This window comes from Hyperolius riggenbachi, chromosome 6, assembly GCF_040937935.1.
Source record: "Hyperolius riggenbachi isolate aHypRig1 chromosome 6, aHypRig1.pri, whole genome shotgun sequence".
Lineage (NCBI taxonomy): Eukaryota > Metazoa > Chordata > Amphibia > Anura > Hyperoliidae > Hyperolius > Hyperolius riggenbachi.
The window spans coordinates 15189578-15208544 of NC_090651.1; the positions used below are offsets into that span (position 1 = coordinate 15189578).

The 18967-nt window shown below is 46.3% G+C and overlaps 1 protein-coding gene across 2 annotated transcripts in view; it reads left to right on the forward strand.

Annotated features, from left to right (window-relative positions):
- UBE4B (ubiquitination factor E4B) overlaps positions 1 to 18967 on the forward strand; it is a 113352-nt gene that overhangs the window by 11400 nt on the left and 82985 nt on the right. For both annotated transcript variants that reach the window (XM_068238864.1, XM_068238865.1), the window contains exon 2: positions 10034 to 10220. In XM_068238864.1, coding sequence (XP_068094965.1) covers positions 10034 to 10220 — 187 coding nt within the window. The remainder of the gene's footprint in view (positions 1 to 10033; positions 10221 to 18967) is intronic.

An 18967-nucleotide genomic window follows, 5' to 3' on the forward strand; every position in this document is an offset into this window, starting at 1 on the left:
GGATCCTGCACGGGACCGGGAGAGGAGAGGGAAGGCTCATTAGGACCGAGCCTTCCCTCTCCTTAGGTGAGTATCTGACTTTTTTATTTTTTTAATTGGTAAACAGTCACTTTAAATGTTTCTGCTCATCAAAAACCGTTAACTATTAGTCAAAGATAACATAATTGAACACAAAATGCAGTTTTAAATGATGGTTTTTATTATTTAGTGAGGAAAAAAAACTCAAAACCTACATGGCCCTGTGTGAAAAAGAAATTGCCCCCTGAACCTAATAACTGGTTGGGCCACCCTTAGCAGCAATAACTGCAATCAAGCGTTTGCAATAACTTGCAACGAATCTTTTACAGCGCTCTGGAGGAATTTTGGCCCACTCATCTTTGTAGAATTGTTGTAATTCAGCTTTATTTGAGCGTTTTCGAGCATGAACCGCCTTAAGGTCATGCCACAACATCTCAATAGGATTCAGGTCAGGACTTTGACTAGGCCACTCCAAAGTCTTCATTTTGTTTTTCTTCAGCCATTCAGAGGTGGATTTGCTGGTGTGTTTTGGGTCATTGTCCTGCTGCAGCACCCAAGATCGCTTCAGCTTGAGTTGACGAACAGATGGCCCGACATTCTCCTTCAGGATTTTTTGGTAGACAGTAGAATTCATGGTTCCATTTATCACAGCAAGCCTTCCAGGTCCTTAAGCAGCAAAACAACCCCAGACCATCACACTACCACCACCATATTTTACTGTTGGTATGATGTTCTTTTGCTTAACCTGCTGAGCGGTCTGGACGAGCTCAGCTCGTCCAACACCGCCAGAGGCTGCCGCTCAGGCCCTGCTGGGCCGATTTCCACCAAATAAAAAGCAGCACACGCAGCCGGCACTTTGCCAGCCGCGTGTGCTGCCTGATCGCCGCTGCAGCGCGGCGATCCGCCGCGTGCAGCGGCGAAAGAGGGTCCCCCCAGCCGCCCGAGCCCAGCGTAGCCGGAACAAACAGTTCCGGCCAGCGCTAAGGGCTGGATCGGAGGCGGCTGACGTCAGCTGACGTCCATGACGTCACTCCGCTCGTCGCCATGGCGACGAGGGAAGCGAAACACGGAGGGCCGCTCATTGCGGCCTTCCGTGTTATTTCTTGCCGCCGGAGGCGATCGGAAGATCGCCTCCGGAGCGCCCTCTAGTGGGCTTTCATGCAGCCAACTTTCAGTTGGCTGCATGAAATAGTTTTTTTTTAATTTAAAAAAAACCCTCCCGCAGCCACCCTGGCGATTTAATCAGAACGCCAGGGTGGTTAAATGCTGTGTTAGGCCTAGTGCACACCGGAACGTTTCCGCTGCGGTTTGCGATCTGCTTGCGGGTGCGGATCCGCTAGGGTAATGTATTTCAATGGGCTGGTGCACACCAGAGCGGGAGGCGTTTTGCAGAAACGCATACTCCCGGGCTGCTGCAGATTTTGGATTGCGGATGCGTTTCTGCCTCAATGTTAAGTATAGGAAAACCGCAAACCGCTCTGAAAAACGGCACTTCAGAGCGGTTTGCCAGGCGTTTTTTGTTACAGTAGCTGTTCAGTAACAGCTTTACTGTAACAATACATGAAATCTACTATACCAAAACCGCTACACAATACCGCAAAACGCTAGCTGAAACGCTGCAGAAAAAGAAGAAAAAGCGTTTCAAAATCTGCTAGCATTTTGCGGATCTGCTAGCGTTTTTTGGTGTGCACTAGGCCTTACTTCTACGCCAGATGTAACGGGACACGCACCTTCCAAAAAGTTCAACTTTTGTCTCGTCGGTCCACAAGGTATTTTCCCAAAAGTCTTGGCAATCATTGAGATGTTTTTTTTAGCAAAATTGAGACGAGCCTTAATGTTCTTTTTGCTTAAAAGTGGTTTGCGCCTTGGATATCTGCCATGCAGGCCGTTTTTGCCCAGTCTCTTTCTTATGGTGGAGTCGTGAACACTGACCTATATTGAGGCAAGTGAGGCCCGCAGTTCTTTAGATGTTGTCCTGGGGTCTTTTGTGGCCTCTCGGATGAGTTTTCTCTGCGCTCTTGGAGTAATATTGGTCGGCCGGCCACTCCTGGGAAGATTCATCACTGTTCCATGTTTTTGCCATTTGTGGATAATGGCTCTCACTGTGGTTCGCTTTAGTCCCAAAGCTTTAGAAATGGCTTTATAACCTTTACCAGACTGATAGATCTCAATTACTTTTGTTCTCATTTGTTCCTGAATTTCTTTGGATCTTGGCATGATGTCTAGCTTTTGAGGTGCTTTTGGTCTACTTCTCTGTGTCAGATAGCTCCTATTTAAGTGACTTCTTGATTGAAACAGGTGTGGCAGTAATCAGGCCTGGGGGTGACTACAGAAATTGAACTCAGGTGTGATAAACCACAGTTAAGTTGTTTTTTAACAAGGGGGGCAATCACTTTTTCACACAGGGCCATGTAGATTCAGATGTAGTTTTTTTTTTTTCTCACTAAATAATAAAAACCATCATTTAAAACTGCATTTTGTGTTCAGTTATGTTATCTTTGACTAATAGTTAACGGTTTTTGATGAGCAGAAACATTTAAGTGTGACAAACATGCAAAAGAATAAGAAATCAGGAAGGGGGGCAAATAGTTTTTCACATCACTGTATATGCAGCTTAGAACTGAAAAGATCAATTTGAAGGAAACCTTAGATCAATGAGAAAATAAAAATATACATACCTGGGGCTTCCTCCAGCCCCCTTCAGGCTCTTTGGTCCGTTGCTGTCCTCCTGAGCTACCTGGTTCCTCCACTAGGTGGCCCTGTAATTCATCCATTTGAGGGGGAACTGCGCATCCGCGGCCCAGCTGTGCGCACCATCACGCTCTGCCGGTAGCGAGGCAGCCCGAATTACCAGACCGGATAGCAGAGGATCCAGGTCGGCCTGGGAAGACAGCAAGGGACAATTTTTTATTTTATTTTTTTTATTTATTTTTTTTCATGGTTTCAGGTACACTTTTACTAGCCAACCGCGTCACGCCAATGGACGTAGCCGCGGCGGCAGCCCCAGGGCCGCCTAACGCCGATCGGTCCTGGGGCTCTGTTTTGCAGGATATCGCGGGCAGGCTGCACGCGCATCTCCTGCTTGGTGGGTGGAGCGGAGCAATCACTGCTCGGGAGACTGAGGGCTCGTTTCCACTATCGCGAATCCGCATGCGTACAGCGCATGCGGGTTCGCACATGTTAAGCAAGTGGATGGGCCTGTTACCACTGTAGCGTTGTTGAGGTGCGTTTTTTTTCAGCATTGAAAGAGCCGCAGAATTCGCCTGCGAGTGTATTTAATAGGGAAATCGCATGCGGTTTCCCCATGCGTTTTTTGCCTCGAATTCGCATAGGTACGAATGTAAATTCACACAGGCAGTGACATGGTTAAAATCGCATATACCCTCACCTATGCGAATTCGCGGCAAAAACGCATGGGGAATCGCATCCGCATGCGATTTTATCAGAGGTGGAATCCAGGCGATTCTGCACCGCAATAGTGGAAACGAGCCCTTAGACTCGTTTAGACTCGTACATGAATAACCTGTACAGTGCAGCCATCAGCAGCAGCGCTGTACAGGGGACAGCCGTGGGACTCAGAAGTGATCCGCTGGGGGACTCAGAAGCGATCCGCTGTGATAGGCAGACGGGGGGAGGCAGGGGGATAATTTCCATATAAACAAAAAAAAAAATTCATCAAACAAGAGACAGTAATTGAAAAAACAAACAGACCTGGGAGTGATCAGACCCCACCAACAGAGAGCTCTGCTGGTGGGGGGAAAAGGGGGGGGGGGGTCACTTGTGTGCTGTGTTGTGCGGCCCTGCAGCTTGGCCTTAAAGCTGCAGTGGCCTATTTCACCCAAAATGGCCTGGTCTTTGGGGGGGGGGGGGTTAAAGCCTGTGGTCCTGAAGAGGTTAAAGTGGATCTGAGATAAACTTTTACTCATTGCATAATTGTGTTCCTTTCATATAGTTTATAGGGCATTCCTCAAGCCAAATACTTTTTGTTTTTGTTTTAATACTCTAATTCCCTATAAACTAGACAAGCCTCGCCCACGGCTCCTTTTTGTGCCTTGGCACTGTAATAAGGGCTTATGGGAGCTCAGTCTGGGCAGGATGAGGTTACTTGCCATTGATTTGAGAGGCAGAGAGGCAGGAGGGAGAAGGAGAGGGGAGTGAATTTACACACAGGCAAGCTGATAGCATCTCCAGCCCTCAGCCTGTGACAGTGTGACAAACAGAACAGGGCTGCCCTCATTGTATTACTGGAATAAATAATCGTACACTTTTGAAGCTGTTTGCAGCTAGATATGCTGTGTACAAACTTTAGATAAGATATATAGACAAGTTACTTGTTATATTTAGTTTTTCATCTCAGATCCGCTTTAAAGAGAACCCGAGGTGTGTTTAAATAATGTTATCTGCATACAGAGGCTGGATCTGCCTATACAGCCCAGCCTCTGTTGCTATCCCTAACCCCCCCTAAGGTCCCCCTGCACTCTACAATCCCTCATAAATCACAGCCATGCTGTGAGGCTGTGTTTACATCTGTAGTGTCAGTCTCAGCTGTTCCCCCGCCTCCTGCATAGCTCCGGTCCCTGCCCCCATCCTTTCCCTCCAATCAGCAGGGAGGGAAGGGATGCAGGCGGGGACTGGAGTTCTGCAGGAGGCGGGGAGAGCAGCAGACTGACACTATAGAGATAAACGCAGCCAGCTCTGACAAGCTGTTTGTCAGCAGCTTGGCTGTGATTTATGAGGGATTGCAGAGTGCAGGGGGACCTTAGGGGGGTTTGGGATAGCAACAGAGGCTGGGCTGTATAGGCAGATCCAGCCTCTGTATGCAGATAATATTCTTCAAACCCACCTCGGGTTCTCTTTAAGGAGGTTTTATTGGTATGTAGCCCCACCCTCCCAGTGATGCTTAGCCTAGGCTATTTAGCTATTCGGAATTCTCCTTCGAGATTATTCAGAGAGACCAGGTATATCTTTACTGGTTTCAGAACTCTCAAACATTCCACGCAGATAGTGAGAAGTGGTACATTTCAGGAAGCAAATCAGAGTAAGGGCCCTTTTCCACCAGCGCATTTGCGCTGGCTGAATCGCAAAAACGCAAACTGCTAGTGATTTTACAATCGCTACGGTTTGCTTTTTAACATAGGAATCGCGGTAGATCATTTCCACTACCGCGATTCGTTTTTGCCGGGAACGCGAACGCGCGGCAGAGCGATATTTGCCGCGATTTTGCTATGCAGTGCATAGCATAGCAAAATCGCGGCCGCGAACGTCGGGGAATCGTCGGTAATTGCGATTCAGCAATCGCTAGCGTTCAGCGTGAACGCTAGCGATTGCTAGTGGAAAAGGGCCCTAAGGAAAGGGTTTTTTTTTTTTTTTGTTTTTTGTTTTTTTTTTTTACAATGGGCAAACACTGACTAGATAGGTTATAAATGCATATTGTAGCAAATAAATAAAATAGTATCCCTTATGAGTTTTTTTTCACTACAGTTCCTCTTTAACCACTTAAGGACCACAGGCTTACACTCCCCTAGTGACCCGTAACATCAAAAAGTTCCTCTGGGGGGCACTCGCCTCCGGAGGGGGAAGTCTCAGGGTCCCAATGAGGCTTCCCACGCCGTTCTCCGTCCCACGGGGGTCTCGCTGCAGCTTGACAGATCCTACAGCTTGTTCAATATTTACCTTTCCAGGCTCCAGCGGGGGGCGCTGTGGCGGCTCTCTGCTCCGAAGTAGCCGGAAATACCCGATCTCGGTCGGGTCCGCTCTACTGCGCAGGCGTCGGCCTGAGGTTCTTGTCGGTGCAGAGATTGACCTCGCGAGGTTGTCCCCTACTGCGCCCACTTCTTTTCTCCTCTTGCTAATTGTGTATTTGTTACCCGCTCCCCTCCCAGAGTCTTCAGACACTCCCACTGAGGGCTATACTAGGAAGTGCACTGTCTTATGTCATCAGAAGGAGGGGGAAATAAAGGGAAGAGGAGGAATATATTATAGATAAAGATGGAAGGGGAATAGCAAATCTGCCGGGACTTTAGCAGAAGCAAGGTGAGCCGTTTTTCTTCTTCACCCTGCTCCCATATTTTTCTGCGCCGTTTTGCGTTTCCAAAACAGAAATGCAGGATTGTGTAAACATAGAATAAGGAAGTCCCAAAACATTAAAAAGGTGAATGTGTACAGTGTTCTCCCCAGGCTCTTTTAGCCGGGTGCTCCGCCCGGCTAGTTTTGGTGACCACCCGGCTGTCATTGGCTCACCTCCACCTATGCTGTAAGCAGAGTTGGGCAGAGAAGCGCCGGCCGGACATTCTCTCATCTCGCCCCACCCAGCTACTTTTTCATGCCACCCGGCGGAAAAAAATTTCTGGGGAGAACAGTGCTTGTAAAATTATGTTGTTAAAAGGGCCTGTTTCCAGTACGTGTTTTTGAACACAGTTTTTGGATGGCATGTGACACTTATTTTGTACTTTTTAATTTTTTTTCACTAGTGGTTTTGATTCTTGACGTCAAAGTCCCGTTGGCACTGCATGCACTTCAGTTAGATTATCAAAGCGCATGCGTTTGCCAATCGCAATGGCACCTTGATTGCCATGGTAATTGCTATGCCCTTTTTTTCCACAGTGGTATGAATTAATTTTCACCCAGACATTGGTGCGTGCAGCAATTTTCTTGCGATTGGATCAATGGGAACTCAAGAAAATTGCCTAGCAAACGCGGTGGCATGCAATGTTCTTGCAATCTCCTGTTTTAAAATTCTTCCCACGCTTTTTCCCTGCTGTTGGAAATTGCAATTGCATTTTGAAAACTCGCCAATCACTTTGGAACGTGCATGTTGAAAGAGAAATCACGATTGTAGCACATTTGCAATTTACGATATTCAGTGTGTACAGGTCATTCCGGCATTAGCCTTAAAGGGAACCCGAGGTGAGAGGGATATGGAGGCTACCATATTTATTTCCTTTCAAACAATACCAGTTGCCCGACAGCCTTCCTGATGCTCTGCCTCTAATTATTTTAGCCATAGACCCTGAACAAGCATGCAGCAGATCAGGTACTCTGGCTCAGCTGACTTAAATTTTACTTTATTAGCCATATGCCCGTTCCAGGGTTTTTGACACTTCTTATGCCAGAAGATTAACAGGACAGCCAGGCAACTGACGTGGTTTAAAAGGAAATAAATATGGCAGCCTCTGTATCCCTCTCACCTCGGGTTCCCTTTAATGCTTCCTTTCAGTGTAGTTGAATGGAATCCCCATACTGTAAGGAGAACAGAGGCACCAAAAGAATAAAATGTATTAAGCTTTAAAATTCCTCGGGAGGCGGTGGTGGACTCATCTCCCCGAAGTAGACATAATACCATCAATTTTAATACAAACAAGTTTATTTATATACTCCAATAAACAATGCATTGCATTTCGCAGGTATATTCCCGCTTCTTCAGGCAATAACAAATAGGAGTACACACAGTACAGTCTCAAGGTCACGATAAGCTCCTCTCTGATCCCCATACGTACAAACAAATCCCCATACATACACACAAAAGAACATTTAATTAGGAAAAGAAAATGTATGCATTTGCAATTTGCATTGTGTGGGGGAAACCAGGCCTTAAAAGTTTACTTAGGACTTTTCATATTTAAAAGTTCATTGTGTGCAATTCTGCTCGCCTGCAGCTGTGCACCTATCCATTCAGACCTCAGACCATTGTTACTTGCCAAGTTTCGTCTGAGCAGGTTGTGGTCTTACTATTGCTTACCGCCTACTTCCTGTGAGCCACAAGCCCAGCCTTCTTACTCAGACACAAGGGGCAAATCAAAATCCATGCAAAGAAAATTGTAGCAAAGCAGGTGTGAAAGTGGAGCTGCCAATCAGAATCCTTGACATCTGACCAGTTCTGCTCTCATTTTCCTTGCACAGGGTTTGAGAAATATGCCCCGCGGTTTCTGTTGTAGTGCAGGAAATGTAGTTGAGCATCTCCTATCTAATTTTTCCATTAGGTTCTCGTTGGGTGCATATTAAATGAAGGCTATAATTTATAAGCCGAAACCTTACTGTTTATTCTACTCTAAGTTAGCCAATAAATGTTATCATCCTAATTCAATGCTCCTTGCTTTTACTTATACTGATGGCTTGCACGGTACAACACTCTACTGCTTCTAGAAGGTTGGAGAGTGACGCAAGTTTTAGAAGTGAATTCCAGAGGAAGGGAGAGTCTCGTGAGAAGTCCTCTATAATGCAAATATTTGGAGGGAGTTCCAGTGGATGGCAGCTGGGATCATTTACACCCAGTATAGTCACAAAAAAACATTGCTATAGAAAGAAGCCACATTAGTAAGCTCCGTTTCCAGATAAGTGCAGGGAGGCGTGCTCGTCAACTGACACCCCGTGCATTTTGTTTATTGTTGCTTTTGGCGAATGATTTCTCTTTTGCTTGCGGTCTCAGCACAATGTAGAGCACATTATCCTATAGGCACATGGTTAGCGGGGACACAATGCCAGCCTTGTGTGTGTGGTTCATGCTGAGACTGAGCACACCGCTGACCTTTCCTGAGGTCACTACAGCAGAGACTGTCCATCACAAGGTCACCCTTGTAACATTTGTCAGTGGTGTTTGTGTCACTGAAGAGGATAAAGTAGAAGAAATGGCGTAAGACTGCACCACCTGTTATAAATGTATACATACACTCAATATTTCCTCACATCTTCAATACAAAATAAAACCAGATTAACAAGACTCCCTCCATGACTATTAAAGGACAACTGAAGTGAGAGGTACATGGAAGCTGCCATTTTTATTTTCTTAAGTAATACCAGCTGCCTGGCTGTCCTGCTGATTCTGTCTCTAATACATTTAGCCATAGCCCCTGAACAAGCATGCAGCAGATCAGGCGTTTCTGACATTATTGTCAGATCGGACAAGATTAGCTGCATGCTTGTTTTTGGTGTTATTTAGACACAATCTAATCTTCAGCCAGGTGAGCATCAGTAAACATGGCCTTCTTTTCACCAGTTCTCTTGACTCTGTATTTGTGACGTTGGTTTGCAGGCTGCACACAGTCACGGCTCCTATCATGACTCTGTACTTGTGATGTTGGTTTGCAGGCTGCACACAGTCACGGCTGCCATCATGACTCTGTACTGTGATGTTGGTTTGCAGGCTGCACACAGTCACGGCTCCTATCATGACTCTGTACTTGTGATGTTGGTTTGCAGGCTGCACACAGTCACGGCTCCTATCATGGCTCTGTACTTGTGATGTTGGTTTGCAGGCTGCACACAGTCACGGCTCCTATCATGACTCTGTACTGTGATGTTGGTTTGCAGGCTGCACACAGTCACGGCTCCTATCATGACTCTGTACTTGTGATGTTGGTTTGCAGGCTGCACACAGTCACGGCTCCTATCATGACTCTGTACTTGTGATGTTGGTTTGCAGGCTGCACACAGTCACGGCTCCTATCATGACTCTGTACTTGTGATGTTGGTTTGCAGGCTGCACACAGTCACGGCTGCCATCATGACTCTGTACTTGTGATGTTGGTTTGCAGGCTGCACACAGTCACGGCTCCTATCATGACTCTGTACTGTGATGTTGGTTTGCAGGCTGCACACAGTCACGGCTGCCATCATGACTCTGTACTGGTGATGTTGGTTTGCAGGCTGCACACAGTCACGGGCGGCTCCTATCATGACTCTGTACTTGTGATGTTGGTTTGCAGGTTGCACACAGTCACGGCTCCTATCATGACTCTGTACTGTGATGTTGGTTTGCAGGCTGCACACAGTCACGGCTCCTATCATGACTCTGTACTGTGATGTTGGTTTGCAGGCTGCACACAGTCACGGCTGCCATCATGACTCTGTAGTTGTGATGTTGGTTTGCAGGCTGCTCACAGTCACGGCTCCTATCATGACTGTACTTGTGATGTTGGTTTGCAGGCTGCACACAGTCACGGCTCCTATCATGACTCTGTACTTGTGATGTTGGTTTGCAGGCTGCAGGCGTTCACAGCTCCTTTCTTTCTTTTCACAGATCAGACGTAGGCGCCTGGCTCGACTGGCTGGTGGGCCCTCATCGCAGCCCACAACGCCGCTGACATCTCCACAGAGAGAGAATCCCCCCGGACCACCGCCAGCAGCACCAGCCCCCGGCGCCTCCCACCAGCTCGGCTTAAATGTACAGGGCATAACCCCGGCTACCTCGCCCATTGGAGGATCAGGTAAGTGACCCGCACCAAATTATAACCACACATTAAAGGGAACCTGAAGTGCTGTTCTCTTGGCTAGCAATACACTCTGTTAGGGCTGGTTCACTCTACAATAGCTTTTCTAAGTGCTTTGTGGTTTTAAAAGCTCTTGCCAACGTTATCCTATGTGTGTGTTCACACTGGAGAAATGGGATTTTTTTGTTGTTGTTGATTGTTATAGATAGGAAGCAAAGATTGGGTTTGTTGATGGTGTATTGAACTATTTCACTTCCGATCAGAGTTATCTGATCACTCGAACATTTTTTTTTTTTTGCTAGAGATTGGATCGTTAGTGGCCACCTTTAGCAAGAGCTTTTCAAAATCACTAGTGGTTAAAAAGCTCTTGTAGTGTGAATCGGTCCTTCGGGTTAGACTGAGCATATGATGTCACAATGCATCACTGCTGAAATATGCAAATCCTCCTTTGTTGTCATTGCAAGCTAGCCACACCTCCAGAACTACTGGAATGCAATGATGCGTCAGCTTGTTAAAGGGGCCCATACACCTAACGATTTTCCCGCAGATATACAGCAGATTCGATCACCGCGATCGAATCTACTGTGAAATCGTTACGCAAACGATTGATTTCCGTCCAAAATCAATCGTTCCCATTGAGCCGTCCGTGCGGAAGATTTTGCTCAATCGACTGAGTGCGTCATTAGCGGCGTTCGAATGCCCAACGACTGACGCCATACAGCCACAATACATTACCTGCTCTGGCCGGCGCGTGTCCCTGCTGTCTTCTCCGCTGGGTTCCGGATTCCAGACCGGCTAGCGTCACTTCCTGTCCTGGCAGAAAGTTTAAACAGTAGAGCGCCTTCTACTGTTTAAACTTCCCCGGACAAAAAGTGAAGCCAGCCGGTCCAGAATCCGGAACCCAGCGGAGAAGACAGCAGGGCCGGATCGGGTAATGTATGCGGGGGGGGGGGGGGGGTGGCAGCTTCACAGATTGTGATCGGTTTCATGCTGAGATCGATTCACAATCGTTTTGCAGTTAAGGCAGCCATACAATCCCTCTCTGATCAGATTCGATCAGAGAGGGATCTATCTGATGGCAAATCGACCAGTGTATGGCCAACTTAATGGTACAGAGCTGCAATAATGCAACATGCATTCATTCAGTGATAAAGGTTTGCAGATACAGCTCTGTATTTTACATGACCATTTTGTGCACATTTCATATAAAACATTGTGCTATTAAATTAGTTAATAAATCAGTGCCTGAACTGAGGCTTCAGTTACCCAGCCAGTCTGTGCAGCAGTAAGGGCTTGTTTACACTGGGCACTTTTTTCAGCGCTTTGCTGATCACCTGCGATCAGCAAAGCGCTGCTACTAATGTATACCTCAGGATACATTCACATTGCGGCGTTTGCGATTTCGCTCAGTGGCAAACGCCCTGCATGGTGATTGCGCTGTGATTCTCGTTCTATTGACAGGTATCGCAAGCGCAGAAGCATGAGATTTTGCCTCCGGATCCCGATCCTGGGGCAACCAATGGGCAATCACAGAATGTGATCTAGCCCTGAGTAAGTAGCATTCGCCCTCGATGTCTCTGGTTGGGTGTGAAGAAAAGTGCTGAGGCACATGGGTAATGTACAGACAGCTGGCGGGGGGGGGGGGGGGTCTTATATTGGCTGCTGATGTTCGTGCACGGCTGAGACTTCTTTGTTTTCACCCAGTGTTTATAGAGCCGTTCTAGAATTTCTGTGCATTGCTTCCTTGTTCCTTTATTGGTTCGTAATTTTACTGCTTACAGTAAATAAAAAAAATTCCCTACCGGTAATTTTTTTTCTCACAAAATGAACAGAAGGCGATAAAACGAAAGTAACAAAATAAAATCAGGTTGTGTCATCTGATCAGGCAAAAGGTACGGTTAGTATATGAAACGCGGATACCGTATTTACTCGCATATAAGCCAACCTGTGTAGAAGCCGAAGTGTCCGCTTTTCCCTCAGAAACCAGGAAAAGGTGATTTACTTGCATATAAGCCCCTCCCTAGTATAGCCCCCTCCACAGTAACCAGATATGCCCCCAGTACAAGTCATCCCCTCTCCCCATAGCCAGATGTGCACCAAGGATGATACAGCTGTGTCTCAAGGTGCCACTAGATGGCGTCCTAGATATGAGACACAACGATTGGTACACAGGAAGAATCCCCTGCTTCGCTTACACATTGCTTACACACTCCGCACCACAAGCCAGGAGACACAGGTGAGAAGCGCACTCTGCACACCATGCTGCAGGGATGCTGGGCACAGACACAGCAGGGAGCCAGCAGTATAACTAGTGCAAGATCTACACGCTCCTCTGCCAGTAACAAAACCTGCTCCACCATCCATTCTGCTCCACTGACTCGCATATAAGCCGAGGGGATAACTTTTCAGCACTTTTTTTGTGTGCTGAAAAATTAGGCTTATTCGCGAGTATAGAAGGTAGATTATGCGCGAGATCCGCAGCAGACAAATCACAGCCCTTCTGTTCTGCTTTTTAAATGGTGTATTCTACCTTTATGCTTAATGTTTACTCGCTTGTCCCATGGCTACCACACTCCTACTGTGGCTGGTGACATGTCAAGGCAGGTGTAGGGAACTGCAGTAATCAGGTTTCAGCTGTTGGGTTAAAGATGCCCTTTAGTGTCATATAGTAGAATGCAGTCAATGATTCAGGTCAGCACTTTGTGACCACGTTCCCTGCTTGTCTCCCTCTATGTGCAGGAGAGGAGAGTGCAGTCACAAGGTGTCAACCTGATGTAATGCGCATCTGCATCCATGTATGTGCGGGTCAAAGGGTGCCGATTTACAGGACACAAACTGAGGCATTTAGAGTAAAACTGACGCTGGCACACGGGAGATGCGGTTAGTCTGCACACCTCCCCACATACTAATATAGCGTCTGTTTATTATTTACTATTCAATTCAGGTATCTTTTAAAATGAACCTGTATCAAAAAAAAGTATTATAAGAGATGATCAATTGGCTGCTAATGTTAAATACAGATTTAATGCAAATTGCATGCTGCTTGTTATTGGGCTAAACAGAAATGTCAGGAAGAGCATTTGTTTGGTCCAGACTGAAAACAATTTACATTGCATTTGCTTGAAAGCCAGGATCAGTAGCTGAGTTTTGCCCATTTCTAGGAGTCGGGCAATTGTTGTATTGCATACCATTCTTCCTATGGTGCTAGTTTAGAAGGAGATATATTGGAGTTGCTTGGCAGACAGGACTTCCTGGTTAGGGCTGCTCAAATCCGGATCCGGGAGATACCCGGATAGTTGCTATCCGGATATTTCCCAGTTACCTGTGCGGGGGGGGTCAAGCTTACCTGTCTGACGTCTTCTTCGTCCATCCAACGGCGCCTCCCACAATGCGCTCCACGCGCGTCACGTGATTACAAACACTTCCTCCTTCAACCCGGAAGGAGGAAGTGTTTGTGATCACGTGACCGCCGCTTGGACCGCATCGTGGGAGGCGCCAAGCGACGGACCGAAGAAGACGTCAGACAGGTAAGATTGACCCCGCACAGGTAACTGGGAGATATCCGGATAGAACTATCCGGATTTGAGCAGCCCTGTTCCTGGTAATCCTGGAGTGCAACCCCACAAGCCAGGAAAACCTCCCCAACACGCCTGTTCTTATGCTGGGAATACACGGTTCGTTTTTGAGCCATTTAGATGGCTCAATAGATAATTTCCGACATCCGATCTCCCACTCAATCATTTTGCCGCTCTATTTGTTTTAGCAGTGAATGGAAAAGATAAGAAAAACAAGCGGAAGCAACGAGAATTGACTGCAGAAATGAGCGTGTGAGCCCAGCACAACACCAGCTCAGGCCTGCTCTGAGGTGGCTTTTTATGTCAGCTGGGGTTGGTGCGCTGTGGTTCAGGGACACAGATAAGCTTCTGCCTTTGTTTATTTTGCTGAGAGAAGCATCTTCCCTCCACACATAAAAGCGATATTGCCTCACAGTGGGAGAGCCCTACACACAGTCAACAAAAGTCTTTTACTATAAACTACTTTACAAACGACTATAATTAAAAAAGTTGGAAAGATTCGTCTTGGTGTGCAAACGACTATTATACACACAGAACGACTTGACGCACTACAAATTTACATATGGTTACTCAACTGGCAAACGACTAATATGTCCTAGTTAGTAACGGAAGTCGTTGAAAAGGCGTAGCAGACTTCTGTACACATTGCCATGTTGGACACAACTTCTCTGTCGTTCGGCAAGTCAGTCCAACAGTTGAATTGACTTGAGCTGCGTCTTATCAGTCGTTGGACGCCTCTTATCAGTGTTAACGCCTTGTCGTTTGCATGTGATTTACTTGTCAAAAATCGTCCAACTTCAAGTTGTTTGATAATTGTGCATTTAAAAGACTCTCTTGTTGAGTGTGTGTTATGAGCCTTGACAGCTGGTCCCTGTAATCTTGAGATAAGGCCCCAAAGAAAGTGAAAGTAGAAATTTTCATAACATTTTCAGGTACTTTTTTTATGGGTTCTGTTTTTAGACTTAATAATGGTGTGGTGAATCTGCTGAGGCAGAGGGGAGATTTTGAGTGTAATTCCAAACTGAACAAACTCTCCTTCGCTTGATCTGATCTCTGCCACGTTCTCCATATGACATTCTTTCACTATCAACGGTCAACTAGTCTAGCTGGCCTAAGCTACAGAATGTGTTTTTCTCTGAACCGTGGGACAGCCATCTTGTCTCTGCATCGTGAGTGTGGCCTCCAGCTGAGCCTCCCTATCCATTTGGGCTGGCCATCATCACGCCTGTGCTCAGAATGATCTCTGTGGACAGCTGTTGGAGCGCAGTTGGGTCATTTTTCATTAGCTTATGCTTTGCTTGGGACCCACTAGCCATTCTTTTCTAAGGGCTGGTTCATATTGGGGCGATTCTTCTGCGATCAGCAAAGCGCTGCTACAATGTATCACTATAAATACATTCACGCTGCAGTGGTTGTGATTTCAATTCATCATAAACGCCCTGCATGCAGAGTTTTGGGGGCGATTGCGATTCTCGTTCTTATTGAACGGGAATCACAAGCACAAAGCGCTCAAGAATAGCAAAACATTTTGTTAAAATTGCGATCGTGAGCCGGCGGCGCTCCGAGCGGAAAGTGTGAACTAGCTCTAAGTGCTAGTGATTTGAAAAGCTCTTGCTAATACTATGCTGTATTTTTTTTTTTTTTTTAGAAAATCTCATCCCTCAAGTGGGATTACATAAGCAAGAGCTTTTCAAATCACAAGGGCTTAGAAAACTGCTGCTAGTGGTTCCCAAGATTTTATTTTTAATACAGTTTTACACCAAAAGAGCTTTTTCCCCCCATTGTTAGCATTTTGAAAAGCGCTTGGTTAATGTTACATGGGCTTTTTCACACTAGAGGGATTTGGGTTTTTTTAAGTGCAAAAGCAAAAAGTGTGGCATGTAGCTTTGGTGCAGCGATAGCAGTTCTGTAAAAGGTTTAGAAAAGCAATGAAAATCGCAATAAAATAGCTCCACTTTGGATCACTAATTGCAAAGCTCTTTTTGGTGGGATGCAGCCCTTATGCTGGGAATACACGTCTCGATTCTGAGCCATTTAGATGGCTCGATAGATAACTTCCGGCATGTCCGATCTCCCGCCCGACCGTTTCGCCCCTAGATTCTGCATGCAGGACAATGGGAAAAGAGAAGAGAATCGCCTGCAGAATCGAGCGGCAAAATCGAGCCGTGTATGGCCCAGCATTAGTCCCATTTCAATGTGTATGGCCAGAACCCGCTGCAGCTCAGATAATGCAGCCCCGAGTTCAGGTTCAGTTTTACACTTGCCCACTTTCTTTGTAGTGTGTTAACCTTTTTGCACGCAGGGTAACGCAACAACGCAAAGAAAGCATATGGGGCCAGTACACTAACCGCGTCGCACCAGAAGTTCCCGACACGCTGCAAAGTGAACAGCGTGTTACCGTGCGACCTCCGCTGTGACGCAGCAGCATGAATGGAAGTCAATGGGCGACGCAGAGAAAATTGTAATGTGTTGGTGGGGCAGAGCAACGCAAATACGATGGGGAAGCTGAGAATCCCGGTGACATGCTTCCTGTCCAGCAGGGCATAGGTCACTGGCCAAGGGCAAGTGCGGCATTTGTGGTTGTGATGCGATGCATATGATCCTGTTGCAGGGCTGTGGAGTCGGAGTTGAAGTCTGAGTCGAGGAGTCGGGGCAATTTTGGGCACCCGGAGTTGGAGTCGAAGTCGTGGTTTCATAAACTGAGGAGTTAGAGTCTGAAGATTTTTGTACCGACTCCATAGCCCTGCCCTGTTGATGCTCTCTGCCTCATAGGAATCTAGTTTCTGGCGTTGCGATGGGGACAGCACATCGCACGGCAACGCTTTCCTCTAATGCTGGGAATACACGTTGCGTCTTTTGCAAAGAAGAAAATCGAGTGAAAGATAAGAGAATTGAGCAGAGAATCGAATGGCTAATCGTGCGTAGAATCGAACACAAAAAAACGTAACGTGTATTCCCAGCATAATCTAAAACCAACCTCCACGCTTTAACTGTGGAGAAGCCAATAATGGTACGTGTTCCTTTTCCTGCGGGATCTCTGGTCACCGCCGTTGTGCCGTCACTCAGTCATCCCACCGATGCGATCATGAGCTTCTCGCGCAGCACCAAGTTTAGAAGCGGCACTTGCAGCCGGCAATGTAAACAGCACGTGCTGTCCTGGAATTGCCTCATCCTCGGAGTAGGCGGGCCCGTGATTCCTGGCACATAAACAGCTGTGGGAGCTGAGACATGGCATTTCTCAGATACTCACATGCTTGTATTGACACGAGCTAATTGCAGGCTAGGAAGAGCTATTTTCCCAGCGTCCCGAAAGAACCACGAAGGATTTCACAACGCGTGTTCTTTAAACTCGAGCTGTGAGCTGAGACTTAAAGCGACCCTGTAGTCCCTAAACCCACGACGCCTCAGAGGAGCTTGCAATCTAATCTCTACCATAGTCATAGTAAAATGTCCTACCATATTATGTATTTATATAGCACTGACATCTTCTGCAGCACATTACAGAGTACATAGTCATGGCACTGACTGTCCTCAGAGGAGCTCACAATGTAATCCTACCATAGTCGTAGTCAATGTGCTACATTGTTATTATGTATTTATACAGCACTGACATCTTCTGCAGCACATTACAGAGTATATAGTCATGTCACTGACTGTCCTCAGAGGAGCTCACAATCTTATCCTACCATGGCCACAGTGTAATGTCCTACCATATTATTATTATGTATTTATATAGCACTGACATCTTCTGCAGCACTTTACAGAGTACATAGTCATGTCACTGACTGTCCTCAGAGGAGCTCACAATCTAATCCAACCATAGCTCTTTGTAGTCTAGGGTCAAATAAAGTGACAATGGCTCAGGTGGCTGTACGATAGCACAACATTGCATGGAACATCGTCGAGTCCTTCTGCATGGCTGTTGAATAGAGTAATATTGCCCGTCTTCTGCTCATCCGGTATGACTGTGTTTTTGCCAGGGGAGGGAAATGATTACCTTCTATCTGTTGGGGAGCGGGATTCAGTCACATCCAGCAGCGCTTTGTGCTTTTGTGTCTGCGCACAACTTTACTCCATGTCTGCCTGTGAGATCAGCAGGCCTCAATAAATGATTGTTGCCATAGCAACTATTACAAGGCAGCTGCTGAATTAAATTTCAAGGCTATGATGGTTATACCAGGGAAACGTATTCTTGCAGTTAAAGGAATGTGATGTACAAAATCGGTGGCTGTGACCAGTTTTTGCGCCATCTTCAGCCAAGAATGTAATGTTTGTTAGAAGGGTGGGGCGGAGGTGCCCAAAGTATATCAGTGTTTAAACTAGGCATGCTCAAATCTGAATTCAGGAGATACCCGGATAGTTCTATCCGGATATCTCCCAGTAAACCTGGGCGGGGGTCAATCTTACCTGTCTGACGTCTTCTTGCTCCGTCCCTTGGCGCCTCCCACGATGCAGTCCATCCGACGGTCAAGTGAGTCCAAGTTCTGGGTTGAAGGAGGAAGTATTTGGAGTCACGTGATGCGCGTGGAGCGCATCATGGGAGGCGCCGAGGGACGGAGCAAGAATGGAGAATGGTCATTATCTCTGGTGCATTGTCTTCTGGTTATCTCCTGCTGATTAGAACAATGCCCAATTGCCCGGCAGATAGATGGTAAAGGTGGCCACACACGATACAATAAAATGATCCGATTTTACAGTAATTCGATAAAAACGATCGTATCTCTCGAAAAAATCGAAAGCTTTTTTTTCATTCGACTGAAAAATCCGATCGGATTTCCCGTTTTTTTCTATTTAAATCGATCCGGAATGCCAGATATTTCTCTTCAATTTCTACTAAAGATTGTATGGTGTGAGTTGGATTGTTAATTTATTAATATACACACCCTAGCAATTTTCTCTGAGTTTCCAATCAGTTTTATCATAATTGAGGAAAAAATTGAACATAGGTGTGTGGTACATTGGTCATATTTTTGAAATGTTACAATCAGTCAGAAAAATTGATTGCAATTCTTAAATTGAACAGATATTTAAAAAATTGTATGGTGTGTGGCCACCTTAAAGAGACTCCGTAACAAAAATTGCATCCTGTTTTTTATCATCCTACTAGTTCCAAAAGCTATTCTAATGTGTTCTGCTTTACTGCAACACTTTCTGCTATCACAGTCTCTG